At 40.0% G+C, this 19,229-nt stretch overlaps 2 protein-coding genes and 1 long non-coding RNA gene across 3 annotated transcripts in view; all 3 read right to left on the bottom strand.

The window, feature by feature from the left end:
- LOC134620609 (uncharacterized) overlaps positions 1 to 19,229 on the bottom strand; it is an 823,316-nt gene that overhangs the window by 736,907 nt on the left and 67,180 nt on the right. The window lies entirely within an intron of this gene.
- Positions 149 to 15,714, bottom strand: LOC135932480 (uncharacterized). The gene is made up of 5 exons (XM_065469964.1): positions 15,677 to 15,714; positions 14,827 to 15,041; positions 12,139 to 12,413; positions 1,135 to 1,276; positions 149 to 521 (listed from the first exon to the last, which is right to left on the bottom strand). Exons 1-5 carry the CDS (start codon positions 15,712 to 15,714, stop codon positions 214 to 216), a joined length of 978 nt encoding a protein of 325 aa, XP_065326036.1. The 3' UTR covers positions 149 to 213.
- LOC134624222 (uncharacterized) lies at positions 16,953 to 17,993 on the bottom strand. The gene is made up of 3 exons (XR_010093488.1): positions 17,928 to 17,993; positions 17,305 to 17,369; positions 16,953 to 17,002 (listed from the first exon to the last, which is right to left on the bottom strand). It is a non-coding gene; the product is annotated as an uncharacterized LOC134624222 (long non-coding RNA).

Genomic DNA, 19,229 nt, shown 5'->3' with positions numbered 1-19,229 from the left:
AAGCAGACACAGCAGGATGGTACCTAGCAACAGTGAAATTCAGCAATTTCAAGAATCTGTGGACAAAAACCACTGATACCACAATATGAAGTGGGCGGGTCTGGATGGGTCCTGAGATACACTTTTCAAAGCTTTTATGTGCCATCAGTTTAAAAGTATGATGATGTATGATGAGTGAAGCATTTAATGTTTAGATCCAGCTGAAGCTCCACCTTAGCTGAGGCCGAGGCTGCCAAAAAGGTGTTTATCCAACTCACAGAGAGCATCAATCAGGAATGAGCTGGCTCTTTCTCCTTTGTTTCGCACCACATCAATAACATCTCGAGCTCGTTCAGCCCTGGGTTTGATTCTGGCTGCTTCCATTTCCTCCATAGTTATAATTTCTTCTTGGAGCAGCCTGTCCAGCAGCTGGTTCAGAGTCGAATCCGACACCTTTTCCACAAACTGAATCCGAACTGAGAACAGACGCTTGTCTGCTGGGAGGCTCTGGAGCCTTGGCTGATTGTCTCTGCTCTGAACATCTGAGGACCAAGCAAAAAAGAAGAGAGACTCTTGATAACAGAACAGTCTAAGCTTTGTTGAATCCAGAGAAATCTCTGCAGGTAATCAATCATCAATGAACGTCGCTGATCTTCAGACACTCGACCAATAACAGCATGAATCATGAAACGTGGCTGGAGACAAATTCAAAATCAGCAGATACAATTTAATTTAATGTTTATCATGAGAGAGCAGACAGGATCAGAAACAAGTCCATCAGCAGGGTAGCTCCCTGTCAGAGAGGCTGAGAAGTTTGCACGTGTGCAGAGGAGGGAGAGAGGAAGATGAAGATGGAGCTGCCAGGCAAGAGGAAAAGAGGCATACCTCAAAAAAGATTCATGGATACAGTGAAGGAGGACGTACAGAGGGTTGGCGTGACAAAGGAGGATACCTTGTCACGCCTTGATATGATACCTTGATATGGAGATGAGACAGATGATCTTAAATAGAGTGGCCAAAAGAAGAAGAAGAGAAGAATGAAGGAGGAAGAATACTTGCTTTTGATCCTTGATCATTAATGAAAAGCCACGTGGACTACATTTCCTAATTATTTCTGATCTAGTGGATTAGGTGGAGTGATATTAGAGATGTTACCGGTCAGATCAGTGTCCCATCTCCAGACCTCTGTCTGTGCTTGGTCCTGGACTGTTATCAGCACTTCTTCAGTGTTTGCAGGAAGGCGGACCTCAAATGTTGGATGGTAGTTTGGTCCAAAATCAGGGTGAAATTTTTTCTCCTGCAAACACAGTGCAAGTGTTCCTGTCACACCCAGAGTCCTCAGAGTGAAGAATGTCAGAGACAAAGGGTTCCAGCACAAAGAGATTAATTACTCACTGCAGGCTGGATTCTACTGGCGACTGGACAGAGAACAGTGTATCTGTGACCTTGGAAGAATTCACAGTCAGATGATGCTGGAATGTGTTTGGAATATCCATGCTTCCAACTCACCTTAAAATATAACAAATGTAATTTGAGGGTTTATCTTCAGTAGTTTTAAATCCCCACATCAATTATCCATATATTGATGGATTGTCTTTGTTTTCTGGGACATGTAAAGGAAACTGTAGCTGGCAGTGAAACTGTCAAGAAAGCAAAGTACACCGGAAATCTAAACCATAGTGGCTGCAGCAGTAAGGAGTAGTTTTTAAATAGACGACTAACAATCTCTGTTTCACGTTGAACTTTCTCAGGTTTCTCTACAGTTCAGCAAGTAGTTGGCAGGTGTTTTTACACATGTTGATTTTTTTTAAATGCCAAAATAGGTGACTGTGGCAGCCTGCTATAGACCACAGCAATCACGAAAAGGATTTTGGTGGGTTTGGATAAAGCACCCTCTTTTTAACTGGTTCCATCTATGTTGTGTTACGGGTTCAGAAATTGAGGATGAGAGTAAAACAATGATGGTCCAGAAGAGGTCGTTCAAACAATTGATTTTAATGAATGCACGCCGCGTGGAGAGGTGCAAACTGCAAAACAGTTGTACATCTCTACCCAAAATACACTCTAGATTGCTTTTATAACATCAGGGTATTGTGACGCCCCTTCTTGCGTTTACAAGCACATAATTTGCATGTACAGAACATTCAGGTATTTTAAGAATTAAATGTAACATAGAGGTTCCTCCTTGTGGCATACTCTTCCAAATATGGTGATGACCTAAGGCCTTGAGGTCACCCTGGACTGGACATCCTTCCGTCACCTGTAACTAGGCAAACTCAAATACCACAAGAAGCTTTGCTCAGGCCTTTGCTCAGCTTCTATTTTACTATACCAATATACTCAGGATATGAGTTATGATACATATATATTTAACTCAATCATTTTAAAGTAGTTATAACTGCACCTGTAATAAACATGTTAATATTTTATTATGATAACCCCTATAATATAAATTATAACATAATGCCAGCAGCTTCAATAAACACTTTGATGAAATGATACAATGTTAAAGATGGTGGTTATATACAGTTCAGCAGTGACCTAATTTCTTTAAATATTACAATTCCCTCTTTTGACATTCCAATCAGGAATGTCACCACACTTCGTGTTACATCACTCCCTGCTCGGCTCTATGGGTTCTAAGTTCATCCTATAGATGCCCTCAACCCAGCCAGGGTTCACAACCCTTTACCTTTACCAGCAGTCCTCTTACACAAGGAATGATACAACAACCAGCGATGACCAACATTCCCAAAAATACAGCCAATGAACATATCACTGGCATAGCCACAGCTTTCCATTGTCCAAACACAGATGTCATCCAGGACGCCAGCGGATTTTCGATACCTGAGTGCTCATGCATTGGTTTAGACAAAACCTTCAGACCCACCAGAGGTCAGGTTACTGAGCCATCTGGGGCAGTATTATAGGGATAAAAGTGCCGCACATGTCTCCGAACCTGGCGCATACGCCTCCCCTCTCACGTCAAGGGTCATTTGGTTTTACACTCCCATCAGCAAACTCGGACCCAATTGTTCTTCCAACCCCATCATGGCGTCCCTGGTGAGGTTAGAGAGTCTCAGCAGGTTTTAGTGAACCAAATGCGGTCAAAATTTTGATTAGGCGTTACCCAAAAAATATACTCTCAAATCCTGACCTGTACATCATACGCTCTCCTACTACTATTAGCTCCTGTACACTTAATGACGTTACACAAATCAAACGTGAATGAGCTGGTAGACCCTTTAACATAATTCACCTCTATGCCATTATTGCTGCTGAGACACTCATCACCTTTACCTGACACCTCGCGCTTTTGTCTTTCTACCGATCCCGTTTTAGCAACTACAGTCTCAGGAAGTGCTGGACTGGACTGGCCTCCGTGTTCAGACAAGGGGTCTGGAGTACCCTGCACAATATAAACAGTATACAACACAGCCATGGTTAATATCATTGCATACAATAAACATGTAGTGGTAAGGAACATTTTAATAAGTTTCTCAGCCCAAAAAGATTTTTATTTTACTCCTGTGCTTGACAGGATAAGGGAAGTTGTTTTTTGTTTTGTTTTGAAATGTTTCCCTTCTGTGTGTGTGTGTACATAAGTAAGCATATTATAATCAACATAACATCCCTGATTTGCAAATTATTTTCTGCCCCCGCTACAGGGCCACATCCTACATCATTTGTGGTGAGTCTTTGTTGGCTAGTTTAATGTAGATATGTAACAGTTTCTTGATTCCATGGCCCACTCATAGTTGCGCAGTGTCAATATATGTGGAGAGTTCAATACACATTTCTTGGCTAATTATTTTCCCAATAAGAGTGAACTCCCACATTTCATTTGATTTCACTTATATATTATCATGTTCTGGGCTCTATCCATTATATTAACTTTATTCAATCTCAATTCTCTTTATATGTGTGAGCAACGCTTTTAGTTTTATTAAACACAGAGTAAAATACACACCATCCCCATGTCAGCCTGACTCTCCGCTAAAAAACACACTTCAAAGTTTCTATCAGAATTTACGCCTCTTTTGGTTTCAAGCATATACATAACATGCAAAAGTTACGGTTAATGCCCGTTAGACAAGTTTCCATTATCTACAGCATTTTGTTTCACCCGGCTCACCCTCACATGTTTCCTGTTCGCTTATTGCATATTTAACTTTAACACCTTTTACCTCAGTAGTTGCTAAGCAGAAACAAAGCAACCTGTGGTCCACCTTTACCCTGTAAAATAAACCCCTGTCATGTTTGTGTCTGTAAGCATGTTTTGCATTCATTCTTTACACTCCCAGCCATTCCTGCAAGTTAGGAGCCGTAAAGTTAAAAGCTGCATCAAGTCCAGGCCTTTGGCCTGGCCTATATTTAAATCATGTGTGTTTGTAAGCGTGCACAGCTCAGACGCCAGTTGCAAGAGCTCTCTAACATTAGAATCATCAACTGTGACTTATATAGTGTTATTTCGGTACTTTATACTTCACACATTTTTGAACGTTGTTTATATGGGGAGTTCCTCTTTTTGTGTCTATATTTATTAATATGCCTTGTGCACTAAAGCTTCCTGTTTTTCAGTCTGGCTGAGCACTTGTTTGTGATTATAAACTGGCCTCTACAAGCCTTCATAGCAGATGCACATTACAAATGCTTCATATATACAGAGAAAAACCCAATAATCTACATTTCACTATTTTGTTCTTCGATTCAGATTTGGATTCTGTATTGTTCTTTATTTGTTATTATTTATATTCATATTGTTTTTTGCTAGTCCTGGTTTGTTGTTGTCTGTTTGGGAGCTGACATAGTCTCTGTAAATAAACTTCTTTTGTTGGAGTAGCATCAGGAGAGAAGCTCCAGAGAGGCATCTTCCATGTTAAACACTAAAATATAACATAAGAGATCTTCTCAACGTGTTGTATATTTTTAATATTTCCTTATTATTTTGTCATAAAATAAATCAACCAAATAACTTAAGCTGTGTGACAGCACCTTGCGTTTACGCCAGGCTGTGAGCTGCCCTGAAGCTACACCCCCTTTTTCCCCATTTAATTTCTCAATCTTAGTTTAAACTATTCCTGACCTTCTCCTTCTCTCGTCTGATCATCTCAAGTACGTCCTGTACCAAATTTGCTTCCTCTTTTCAAGTCCCACATTTAATTTCAAGCTCTAAACTCAGAGCTGAAGTTCCCCTTTTCTAATTCTGTATGTTCTACAAGAGAGCAAGTCGTAAACAAGTTTATCATCACAAAGGTTGTTAGGTACAGGTCACATAGACATTTGCTTATTACCCCTAAAACAGCACATTTCATGTAGCTAATCGCATATATTAACACCCCCCTTTTTGTGACACATCTCATGTGTTACAAAATCCAAATCCTTCACTCAGGTTTGGGAATTAAAGCAAAAGTTTACTCCTATCGCATTATGTATAAATGCTCCAGAACTTCAAACCTGTGTGTTAACCAGAACATCACCTGTTATACTCACCTTCTCCACTTATGATCCCACCTGTGTTATAAAACAAAAGTTAAAACAGAACAATTATCAGTCATGTGTTCAACCTGAGTCCAGTCTTTTATCAGGGTCCAGTCGGTCCAACCTATGGTCTGCCTGGTCCGTCCATTCACCTGTCCATTCCCACACATTCACTCACACGCATTAACATCTGGTAGTGGTAAACGTCCGCACAAATAATCAGATTTCCACTTTCAGTAAACTCAGTTAATTTATATAATCATTTATTTTCTTTTTAGTCGTTTCTAGGAAAATATTTCTTTATACTTTTGGACTGGATTGGCTCGCTGCAATCCTTTTAGACAGGGACTCACAATCTGATCAGATCCCCACACGTGGCCTCTTTCCTTCGCCCATTGTAATCAGAAAAAGGTCACCTTATTTTTTGTTTTCCTGAGACTATTGTCGGCGCCGTTATCCATTGTTTTCTTTTGCAGGCCTGCTTAGAACAAAAATGAGAAAAAAAAGAGAGCTGAGTATTAGCTCATCAAAGTACCAAACAAAATCACCTGACAGGTTTTTTCTGCACTGTTACAAAACCCCTTAAACATGTCCATGATTATTAAAACTCCCTCTTTAAAAATAAAACAACAACCTCAAAATCTTCAACACTCTTATATTTCACCCATAGAACACACCCAAAACGTAAAAAGCTACACCGTTTCGTACACAATATCCCCCTTTAAGCATTGTACCAAACTCACATTTAACCTAACAAATAAGCACGTTCTGACAATATGTCAACACTAATTTAAAACCTCTTAACCAAATTTGCACCTCTGAACAATCTACCCCTCCTTTAAGGCCTCAATCACACACACACAGCCAGCTCCTCTGTCGACATTCACACGAGCTCTCAAACTTTTTGCATACTCAGCCATAACTCAACAATTTAACTTGGCAAGAGAAATACATGATTACACTTCATCACATTATTTAATTATTTTCATTTTCTTCCTATACTAATCCCTTGTTTTCATCAGTCAGTGCAAAGCACTCCTAAGTCACACTTTTAAACTAGTTTAATCAGTTTATTCAACATTCACACCATTCTATCACTCATACAAGTAGCAAGCCGATCTTCATTGCGTATGTTTGTGTGTGCTATTTTGCATATATGGCTTCACAGTCTCACAGACACTTTCCCATTCTCCAGTTACAGAGTCAGTTTTCTCCGTCCCCGAATCACTAACCCAAATTTTACTTCCCCACCTTAAATCACAGCCCTGCTGGTCTTCCACCACCAGTTAGGGCTTGCTGTCAGGTTCCTGGACACTGTAAACAATTCAACCAGAAACTTGCCTTAACATATCCATTCATGTTAACCTGTAATTTCTTCAGACTCCTGGATCTGGAGAATTGGTGCGGGTCTGCTGTACTCCTGAAAATAACAAACTAAAACATTTTCATTATTATCACGGACGCCTAAACGACCCATTTCTCATTTTCTATTCAAAAATACCAATTATGTCATGTATGTAAGCGTGTTCTTTCTTGCGTTATGTGGTCATGTAAATGCAGTGTAAGCTGTTTTCTTCATTGCATGCCTTCATTGCGTTCTTCATTACATTCTCCTGTATTCATGTCAATATACACTAAGTGTAAGCTGTTTCTTAATTGCATGCCAGGTGATCATCTTAATTAAGTGTAAGCAGTTTCTTCATTGCATGAGTGTAAGCTGCTTCTTCATTGCATCCTTATGTATTCATTGCATTTTCATGTATTCATATTTAATTTATGCATCTTTTCACTGAGCTCTAGATTCAAACTATCTCACTTCTGATTCGTTTCAAAAATAATCTCACATGTAACAATTTGTATATGTGTGTTTTCTATTCATTAATATAGTTGTCAGTTATTTTGATTATCTTTACCTTTTGTATTGTTTACCTCTTTGTTGTGATGTGGTGGACATCCCTAAACGATCCCGAGTTCAGGGTTCAATTTCAATCCAATCATCTCCTATCTTCTCGCAGTCAAACTCGTCCAGCTTCATCTCTCACTGGTCCTTTTCCATTCACAGTGTCCTGTTCGGGCTTCAGAGCTCCAGCAAACACAGTGTGTTTCTTCTCTGTTTTGATCTTTCAGTATTTCCTCTTCCTTCAGTCTTATTTTCATTTGCTCTGTTTTCTTCTCCATTCATCTTTTCAGTTTTTTCTTCCAAGATTGCTCCAAGCTTGGCAAATATGACAGTCAGTGCCTTCAAGCAGACATATCACGCTGTTCTTCACCAGCATGCATGTTGCATCACGTGCTGTCTCCCATGCTGCTGGACTCATCAGTCGTTGTCAGTGTTACTGCTTTCGCTTGCACTGTCTTTTAGCTTCCGTTACTTCTTCACGTCCACAATGTTCTATCGGTCTTCATCAGGAAATTGGCTGTCCTTTGCGTTTCTTCTCGGGGTCAAGGACAAAGTGAGAGCTCAAGCTGCACAATTTCGAGCCAAAGACTGGCTTATTTTCTCCCAATTCTTTTAATCTACTCTTCTGCTGCTGAACTCAAGGTTGCAACGTTGAGAGAGTCCACCTGTATTGGCACACTAAAGCATATAATTAGTATCATATTCATTGTTTATCTTAAAACCTCCCTTTTTGCTTCATCTGCCCAGAGTTAAATCTCTCTCCCTACTCTGGGTGCACACTTGTCACCGTGAGCTTCCCTTTTATGGGCATGCATTTCCTGTCCCAGACACACACACACGGTTTCCTGTTTCTACAGCTTCTGCAGAGACTCCCTTTTAATAATCAGTCTACAAATAATCAGTAATTCTATCTAAAAACCATATGCCTTCATTTCACTCACACACATTGAAATAGCGCTCTTTCACTCACACACATCACGCTTCTTTAGGTCAGTTTTGTAGCATCAGTCACACAATCATTTCTTGAGTGGGTGTACTAAGTGCATATACTTATGTGTTTTTTTTTTTTTTTTTTTTTTTTTTTTTTTTTTTTTAAACAGAAAAATAAACTCAACCTCTCATAACATCACTCAAAGTCAAATATCTTCATAGACCCCAAAGTAAGCATATTATTTCCCTAGTCAAAAGTCAAACCGTTACTCACAGTAATTTTTAATCTCACAGCCTTTGTGTTTTGAGTCATGGTCAGTGGCCCCTATTTCATAGCAAACACGCACCTGTGTTTCAACCAGCCCTGTCTGACCATACGTTATTGGAGTCAACACAAGACTAAACGTAAAGCCAGTCATATCTCTGCTATCTTCTTCCAAAACTCCATGGTCTGTTTCCTCCATGGAGTGTACAGGTTACATTACAAAACTACATTTGAAAGCCAATCGCACACATGCAAAATGAGACAGACATGTATCATAAAGTAGTCATCGTTTTTAACAACCGTAATGCCAACATAGTAGAAATAAAAGCAATTCTTCCCAATTCTTCCCTTAAAATATACGTCGTCCTTCACCCAGGCTCTGCAGTCAGTCATTAGCCACTCATTAGTAAACAGGAAATGTCACTCTAAATAAGTCACAGGCGTCTCATTTACATAGACACAGACACACTCTCAAAATAACCAGCCTGCTGCAGTGCCTGTGGCAGACAGAGCCTATATACAAACATAGAAATTATAACACAGAGACGTAAAACATCCTACTGTACATCAAAAAAGAAATATATTTCATACACACTTTTAAATATTCTAACGTCTTTCAGACGCCATGACCCGTCTCACACACACTGCCTTTTCTCTCTCAAACATCCACTTTCCGCTCACTCAGACAAATCATGCAGAGTCACTCAAATCAAATACTGACAGCATTCACACGGTTAAAATCACTCGAAATACGCTTTCATACGAGTATTTTGGACATGCCTTCCATGTTCAGAAAGAGCAGGTCAAAAGAAAAAGAAAAAGAAAACTGAAACCTCTCATCGTCCTCACCGCTTCTCCCCACACACACATAACTGAAAAATAAAGCCCACCAACATTTATGGCTCACAAAATATACATCTATCAAAATTCAGTCATTTACTATACATCCACACTAATATATTCAGACTGTATTCATACTCTCATAATAAGCAAAACCAACCTCTTATATACAGGAAAATTGGCAAAACGCTCAATACTGTCGAAACTGAAACCACCCTCTTTGCGCGTCCCCACTGCTCATTTGCATTTACACACACCATCAGTGCACATCCGGCTGTGCATTACTGACCCAGAGACTGATCTTACTCATAGATCTCATATTTTATATTACAGACGTCTTTATATTTACAACTGCAGAGATTTTTAGGCCTTTAAAACACCTACCAAATTTCGACAAATTTAATAATAACCGCCCTGCGGAAAACTCCCTGAGTTTTTTGCGACCAATTTAGCCATTATCCCGTCCCCGACGGTGGCCCGATTGCTAGTGTCCTACCTGAATTTAAAAGCGTTAACCAACCCAAACTTTCCCTGAAGCTCTATTTGTGGCATCTCACAGCCAAGGCTTTCTCGAAGTTTTAAGTTAAGGTTTCACGCCCGAAACCGGGTTTCTACTGACCAAAAACTGCACAATGCCGTCCCGGACGACAACCTGGTAAACTACCAGGGGCTATTTTTAAACCAATGGTCCCAAGTCATTGGCAGTGGCCACCTGGGATACCCTCACGCCGGAGGACCCTTTCCCACGTCTGGAAAAGGGAGGGGGTTCCCACCCCTGAACTTGATGCAGTCCTAGGAGCCCCGCTCCCGTCCTAAGATAATTTAGAGTAATTTGAAACAACAATCTTAACCCAAACAGGATTAAGATTAAGGACAACCCTCAACAGTTTTGGAGATTCCCCAGTTCTCCTCGGATGTTGCCCGAAACTATCCCTAGTCATCGCTAGGTGAAGGATAAATTTCTCTATCCAGCAGGGAGCGTCACCTCCGAGAAAGTTCTTAAGGGTTGCATAACCAATGGGACTTGAACCCACACAATGACCAAATTCCCTATCATTCTAAGAGTTCACTTAGCAGTCCAACTGCTTTAATTCTCTTTTCATTCCCTTATTCTCATTACTCAGTACTGTCACTTATACTTCCTTATCATTACTTCAACCGGTAAACTTCATGAAAACTTCACCAAAATTAAAAACAGACCTTTACCAGTAATTTTCAGTGAGTAGACTTTCAATTTGTTTTCAGATCCAATTCAGCACTGTTTGGAAATAATTCAACAGGTAGTGCCTTACCTTTAAATAAGCCGGCTTATGTCCACTCACTTCGACCACTGACTCGTGTCTGCCTGTTTGAGCACCTTGGACCCTCTCAGTCTCATTCTCCAACTTTCCCCCTCAACCCCGGGCCAATGCACCAAATGTTACGGGTTCAGAAATTGAGGATGAGAGTAAAACAATGATAGTCCAGAAGAGGTCGTTCAAACAATTGATTTTAATGAATGCACGCCGCGTGGAGAGGTGCAAACTGCAAAACAGTTGTACATCTCTACCCAAAATACACTCTAGATTGCTTTTATAACATCAGGGTATTGTGACGCCCCTTCTTGCGTTTACAAGCACATAATTTGCATGTACAGAACATTCAGGTATTTTAAGAATTAAATGTAACATAGAGGTTCCTCCTTGTGGCATACTCTTCCAAATATGGTGATGACCTAAGGCCTTGAGGTCACCCTGGACTGGACATCCTTCCGTCACCTGTAACTAGGCAAACTCAAATACCACAAGAAGCTTTGCTCAGGCCTTTGCTCAGCTTCTATTTTACTATACCAATATACTCAGGATATGAGTTATGATACATATATATTTAACTCAATCATTTTAAAGTAGTTATAACTGCACCTGTAATAAACATGTTAATATTTTATTATGATAACCCCTATAATATAAATTATAACATAATGCCAGCAGCTTCAATAAACACTTTGATGAAATGATACAATGTTAAAGATGGTGGTTATATACAGTTCAGCAGTGACCTAATTTCTTTAAATATTACAGTTGTAACTTACATTGTAACTGGAAAACCCTTTTAACATTATACTATGTACATTATATATTATATTGTGTAACTAAACATCCGATAAACAGAACCTGTAAGTATTGTTATTGGCCTTTTCAGGAACATTGATTCCTTCCATGCACTAACAATCATCGCCTCACCAAAAACATTCCTGTGTTTTTTTCTTTTAATTTGCTAGCACTGCATATAAAACATGAGACCACACTGTAATAGAAACATAAACACAACCATAAATGTGAGCAACAACTTTGGCCACTTAAGTCTCTGCAAAAGCCCCCCACAAAAATCTAAATCAGTCATAAAACCAGTGGTGAGATGGAGAGTTAATCGGTCAGTAGGATGTAAAGTGTTGATTTCTGATCTGTAATACAACATTAGGTTATTCTGCAGCATAAACGCCCTTTGGAATGTACCGTGGTATTATTTAAAACATGTTCATGAACCTGATATAAAACATCCATACAGGATATACAATCCCAGCTAGTCTGGGAGCTCCCCATGATTCCCAGGACAAGCTGGAAGATTTTTGTAAAGACAACGATATCTGAGAAGTGGCAGAAGATGGACATTGACTGAATTAAGCTCCTGTTAGCAGCTCTGAAAAAGATGAGATGAGTTAGGATTGAAATAAGTGAAAGTATAACTTTCCCTAGATGTTCACCTCTTTCACTGGGATGTTCCTTGGCAGGAGAAACACATTGATGTTTTGCGTCTGTGTTCTGGGGTTTGGTGGACGAAGGAACAGCAAAACTTGGCCCAAAATGGTTTTCTCCTGGTGCCATAAGCTCATTAGCATGTCCAAAGGCCAGACGAGGCCAAAGGAAGAGAGGTGAGTAACTTCCACAATCACATGTGTGTCTATGATGTTTAGGGGCTTGAGGATTTCCATCTCACCATCAGAGATATGGACGACAGACAAACCGTTGGAGTGCAGAGCTGTAAAAACAGAGCAGGCAGACATTTGTTTGACTCCCAAAACCTCATTACAATGACATTGCTAATCTAATTTGACATATAAAACACTGAGATGGTTTCCTGGGTTAGGCGATGAATCAAGGACTGCTGAAGAGAAGCCAAGCCAGTGGTGAAGTCTTGTTTTCTTATTTCTATCAGGCACAGCCTTTGTGTGGACATCATGGACTCATGAGATGCTGTTGTTTCTACATCATCATAACAATGTTTGTCCAGAATCAACATCGCAAGTGACCAATCACATTATGATTGAAGCATTTAAATAGCAGTAGCTATTAACAGCAATCACTAGCCAAGTGAAATAGGTAGTGATTGAGGTATGGCTAACAGGAACTCTAAATTATATATTTATTATACTCTACAAACGATTAAAGAAAAAACCTGGAATTCCTATCAATTTGCTATACGAGAGATTAATGTAAATACATTTCGTCTACTTTCCAAAGCTATAACATCACAAACAATGTGATTGGTCAGCTTCAATGCTGACCTCGGACAAACATTATTATGACGCAGGAACTCTAGGGATGATAGATGTTTCAACGACATACGACAGCTTCAGTTTATGACAAGCACATGTGTGAAACAAAATAATACCCCCTCTTTTATGATTGCTGTGGTTTGTGAAAACCAATGTAGACTACTCAATCACTTAAACATTATATAGATACATAAATAATATAAAAATATCCGATTTGAATTATTAGTGGCCTAAAGATGAGAGAAAGAGAGAAACAGAGACTGCTGGGTGAGCTCCATTCATTCCTATTAGCAGAGAGAGAGAGAGAGCAGCACACAGTCTATGAAATTAACAAAAATATCTTTAATAAAAACTGCCTCTGTTTTAACGAGAAAATAAAACAGGAGCTTTCAGCTCTGATTCTTTTCTCGTTTTTCTACTTTCAACTTTCATCAAGTGACGTCATCCTAATCAATCTTCAAAGTCAAACAAACACATCCAAAGTTTGAGGGCTGTGAGTAAAAAGTGAACTGATCCCCAAAACAGCTGTAAAGATGTTATTACAGTAAACACAGCAGTGTTTCCTCTGCATGTTTTACTTTGTAAATGTATTTATTGTGAGCAACAGGAATCTTAACAGATGGAGAATTTTACTGAAGCACACTGATCACTACGCTCAAGGATTGCTATTAGATTGTTATGCTGTCTTCCTTCTTTCACCCCAACCAATCACAGCAGATGGCCCCGCCCCTCCCTGAGCCTGGTTCTGCCGGAGGTTTCTTCCTGTTAAAAGGGAGTTTTTCCTTCCCACTGTCGCCAAAGTGCTTGCTCATAGGGGGTCATTTGATTGGTGGGTGATCTGACCAAATCTGGGCCCTGCAGAGGTTGCACTGCAGGGTTTTTATATTTTAGGTTCTTTACCTTAAAATACAAAGCAGGCAACTGCTCTTATCATTTGGTGCTGTAAAAATAAAAATTAGTTGCTCGGATAGCATATTGACATGTCCGGATATTGTTTATTATTATTATTATCATTATCATTATTATCATTATTATTGTAGGAGCCATAATTAAATGTATTGAATTTTAATGATCACTGGGTTTTCATTCGTTTGGTTGTTATGGTGATGTGTAACGGGAGTCATGTGGGTGCTAGCAGTGACATTAAGGGGGTGTTGTCAGTCTGTCATTCACTGGTTTGATTTTGACAGAGAGGAGGGCTGGTAGCCGTAGTTTTTGTTGACCGCAGCACGAGTTTCCCCTTCTTACATTAGAGCCTGTGAGGTTTTAAGAGTCTGAATCACGAGTCGATCACATTACTCTGTAAACTCTCAAAGAACTTTAATAAACAAGCAAGCAATTCCACCTCTCGCATTATTGTGTACAGTTGACAGTGCGTCAGGCAAATAGGTTCAATCCCCAGCCTCTAGCGACTGTGGAAGTCGCTACAATTATTATCATTAGCATTATCATCATCATCATAGTTAGACCAGTGGTTTGAAGCCATGTGGGGAAGCAAACACAAAATAAAGATCTTAGAATGGAAACAAATTCTATTGCTTTCTAATACTTGCTGGCTCGTGCCTTAAATGACTCTTAAATGACCTTGAAGTCTGGTAAAGCTGTGTAAATGAGGACTGAGTGTTCACTCCGGTTAACTATCATGGCTGACTGGAACAATTTAATGAACTGAAATATCTTGAATTCAGCTTTCCCTTTCTCTGCTGATTGAGTCTATCAGTGGACACCAAATAAATCCCTAAAATCTGCAGAAGTCCACATAAACTAACATAAACTATAAATAATAAACTAAACATCTCCTTTTGAACTCAGAAGGAAAATAAGCTCTGCAGTCTGTAGCGTGGCACTGTAAGGACTATGGGTTTATAGTTACCTTATCAGGAGTGGTTTGCTCACCGTGTTTTGGTATACAATGTGGTAGGTGGAGCTGATGGATTGCATCCTCTGAACTCTCGATGTTGAACAGCGGGCCTGCAGCAATCTTACTGGCTTGTTGAAGGAGTCTTTCATCCCATTGGGCAGTTCTGTACAGAAGCTCTGCCCCCTGACTCACATCAAACATGAGTCCAGTCAAAGTACACTGGAACACACCTGGACCAGGACACCTGAAACTGAAACAATAAAGAGACGAATGATTATGTTAAAGCCTGAAAAAAGTATATTCCTTATGTGAACCATCTAGTGACAATCTCAAGGCCCGTCTGACTGAGCCCTCTGATTTTGCACCTGGAGTCACTCCCTCAGTTTCAAGGTTAAAGCGGTGGTCTCATATTTTGAAGCCAATATGATAACCCACCAACAGTGCAGATCCAGGTTCGGTTTTTTTTTCCCTTTTTTAAAGATACAATTAAAATACATACACTCAAAAAGATCCTCTGAAAAAGAGTAGAATTCTTGGTACAGAGTTAAATACACTGAATCATACGAACAGCAACAGCCCAGAGTTTTACATAGCAAAGTAAAACCCCGGGCTGTACAGCCTTAAGCACAGACAGCAGAGCTACACAGAGAAGGACAGAAAGTGGTTCCTCTGGCCCTTCCTTATAGAGCAGGTAACCCCACCTCCTGTTGCTAGGTAACTTTCCACTTGTCCTGCAGCCAAAAGCAGCAGGTGCATGTTCAAGTCCTGGCCAAGGTCTGGCTAAGTGGCATCTCCTGCTTCCAACATCTCATTATTCCAGTATCTGATGACCAGTAGGGCATATCTATTGATATCCTACCATTCAGCTGTCTGTACCTGTCTTACTTTCTGGAGGTATTTGGCTGTGGCTGACCGTGCTGCATCTTTGTCATAGTTTGTATTACCTTGTGGTACACTTAAATACTTGTAGCTGCCCTGTAAATCTCAATTCTTCAGTCTGGATCACCTCCCCTGCCAGTAGTATTATACCTGCAGCTTTTTTGCCCCCTCCCCCCCCCCCCACACACACCTCTCAAAACTGCGGGCCGAGTTTCGCTGCAAAATTTCAGGCGGAAACTGAATAATAATAATAATAATAATAATAATAATAAATCCGAGGAATAGTAATATGTGTGCCTCTTGGCATAGGCACACATAATAAAAGGTGAAAAAGCTTTGGTGGCTCCGATGGACCTGGCACCGCCGGCCCTCTGCCATAAGATAAAGGAGACTGTTTGTATTAAACTATGGCAGTACAATTGAGATGCTCTTGATAAGGATGACCTCTTCTGCTGACTGTAGGGGGTCTAACTGTAACCCCCCTCTGTCTAGCTGTTGCAGAATTAAGAATCCCTGTTTATTTCTAAAGGAATGCCTGCTGTTTGTGGTATTCTGTTTGAAACTATTACCCCCTGTGTGTTTCAGAGCACTAAAGAAAAAAGCAAAATGCTCCTAAAACAGTTAAATTAAATGCTGTGTGTGAATATGTGTTTTTAGAAGGTGGAAAAACTTTCTGTTTGAAACTATTACCCCCTGTGTGTTTCAGAGCACTAAAGAAAAAAGCAAAATACCCCTAAAACAGTTAAATTAAATCATCTATGTCTAAATAACAGAACTCTGAGACCTATACAATCCTTTAAAAAGAGTTTAATTAAAACACATAATGGTTTCATTAAATAAAACGCTATTAAACACATGTAAACACATATGACCTCTGAACTCACAAGTCCGTTCACGCGCAAAGTCCGTTCACGCGCACACATGAACGCGGAGGGGATAGGGGAGGGGGGATGCGGGGGGGGGGGGGGGGGGGGGGGCAAAAAAGCTGCAGGTATAATACTACTCCTGCCTTTACATCAATATGGCCACACGTATGAAGTCTGAATGAAAACCTGATCAATAAATCAGATCAATAAACTGGTTAGCCTCCCACACTTTAACACAAAGGATGAGAGGCCACATCTAACAGTGAACAAACTTTCTAATAACTCCTTAACTACAACAGAAGAAAAGTGTGAGGACAGAGGGGGGGACGATGTAGTTCACCACATGGACACAAGCAGAGGTCTGATGAGCTTCAGCTGTAACACAAACATATACATGCAGATTTAAATATTTTTACCTGTAGAAGAAGTGTGCAGATTCACAGTAGACTTCAGGTGTGAAACTTGACTGAAAACAGCAACATTAGAGGTTTTAGGACAAATACCTGAACATTATTTGGAGAAAAACTTGTGTTGTGCAGGTTGTTAATCACCTGTGCAATAAGTAGCAAGAATGGTAAACAACTGTCCAAAAATTCTATTTTACTATGAATGAGAACAAAACCTGAATGCACTCTGACAAAGCCTTCGTGTACAGTGATGAATGAGTTCATGATGAATGTGCTGACAGTTTGTTGTACAAGGGTTAAGAAAAAGTACCAATGCTTGTTCAATCTGTGCTTGAGAGTCTTCAAATATCTGAAAGCTCACCTTGATCATCTTTGTGTTGTCCTCCGACAAACTAGGCTGCGTGTCTGGTTTTACACTGGAAACACCTAATGAGAAGATCGGAAGAATTTGGCATTTTAAACAGCTAAGATCACTTTGCAGAAAAACTATTTTAAGCAACAGGATGTTTGAGTGCTTTCCTCCATATGATGTGTGCTCATAGTTCTGGGGATTGGTCCAAATAAATAATGTGATTTAAATTCTGATTCGCTCCCCTTCAAGCTTTTCATGATGTGCATACGAGGGGTGTATATTTTAGTGTTTCAGAGCTTTCCCCCTTGATTTCCTGTTTCCGAGCCAATTTTAAGAGGATTTGTTAGTCTGCTATAACCTGAAAACCATCTCTGAAACTGGGCACCTCACAAAAAACTAAAAAAACAATCACGATAGATAAACAGAAGTATAGAAGTGTGTGATACGGTGGAATGTCAACTCACAGGTGTGAGTACATGGTTTTTTTCTTTTTTTTACCAAGCTTCCACTACAATGTAATAATACATTTGACAGTAATGGATTATCACTGTTTCGACCACATTAACACTGGTCCATTTTAAGATCAGATTTTGTTCTTGATTGATGGATGGGAGGACAGTTTGAGTACTTACAGGAAGTTTTAATCATCTTGAACTCATCAACCCTGCAGAAACAAAAAGCAGTGTTTTCAAAGTAAATATTTAAGTTTATTCTGACTAAAGCAAACAATAATTGAGTCTGTGTCTGTAGATCCAGTTTATAGGTTAGTCTGCTACCTTGTACATCACACAAAAAGTACATCCTTTCTATGTTAAAAAGAACTGAACTTTAATCTGAAATCACATCATTTGTTACTTCATGTTCAGTTTTCTTTTTATTTAATAAGTTGGCTACCGGGATGAAGGACTTTCAGCCTCACTCATCATCTGTGTTTTTCTGGCATCCTGAAGCGAACAGGAAAAATATTAGCATGAAATTCCACACAGCTGATATGTTTCTATAACAGAAAGAGATAATCAACTGGATACAGGGACACTGAGGAACCAGGAGAATAGAATGTAAACCCAGGATAAAGAGTTTGAGTGAATGTGGTGTTGAAGGTGTGGAGGTGGATCAGAGTGTCAGAGGAGACTCTGTAGAAGGACAGAGTGCCAGCAGGACAGTCCACATACACTGCTGCTCTGTTAGAGACAGAGGAGGAGGAGGAGGAGGAGGAGGAGGAGGAGGAGGAGATGGATGTTTCTCTGTTATTGTGCCTGACACAGCAACCAATCACAGAGCAGTGCAGACTCCAGGACTGATCATTCCATCCAAATACACAGTCTTCACCATTTCCTTTCCTTACGATTCTTCTGTAACTCACTGATATAGTAACCTCTCCTCTCCACTCGACCTCCCAGTAACAGCGACCAGTCAGCCCATTTCTACACAGCAGCTGAGGAACATCAAATCTGTCTGGATGATCAGGATATGACTGAACCTCCTCCACACGTGTCACCTTCCTGTTGTTGTCAGACAGTTGGAGCTTTGTGTTCACTGTGTTTGTGTCGATTGTGAGTTGACAGGAATCTGATGGAGAGAACAAACACAATCCAGCTGCAGTTATTGATCCATCATCTGTTCATTGATTGACACTTTGATGATGACTCCTGACATGATGAAGATGGTTGAATGTGTGCTGCTTTGTTTTCATGAATCCCATTAAAAACACACTTACACTTCCTCAGACCTGGTCTCAACCATCGGACTCCAGCAGGCTCCACCCTGAAAGGAGGAGGGGTCAGAGCAGTCAGCATGCACACATGGACATTACATGGCTCACACACACACTGTTACACACTGAGCTCAAAGCTCGGCTCCACTGTTTGATTCAAAGAAATCTACATTTATTTATCAGCACATTTAAAAACAGGTTGAGCCAAAGTGCTGCACAG

Source organism: Pelmatolapia mariae, linkage group LG3_W (genome assembly GCF_036321145.2).
Source record: "Pelmatolapia mariae isolate MD_Pm_ZW linkage group LG3_W, Pm_UMD_F_2, whole genome shotgun sequence".
Lineage (NCBI taxonomy): Eukaryota > Metazoa > Chordata > Actinopteri > Cichliformes > Cichlidae > Pelmatolapia > Pelmatolapia mariae.
This window is presented reverse-complemented; position numbering and strand designations above follow the sequence as displayed.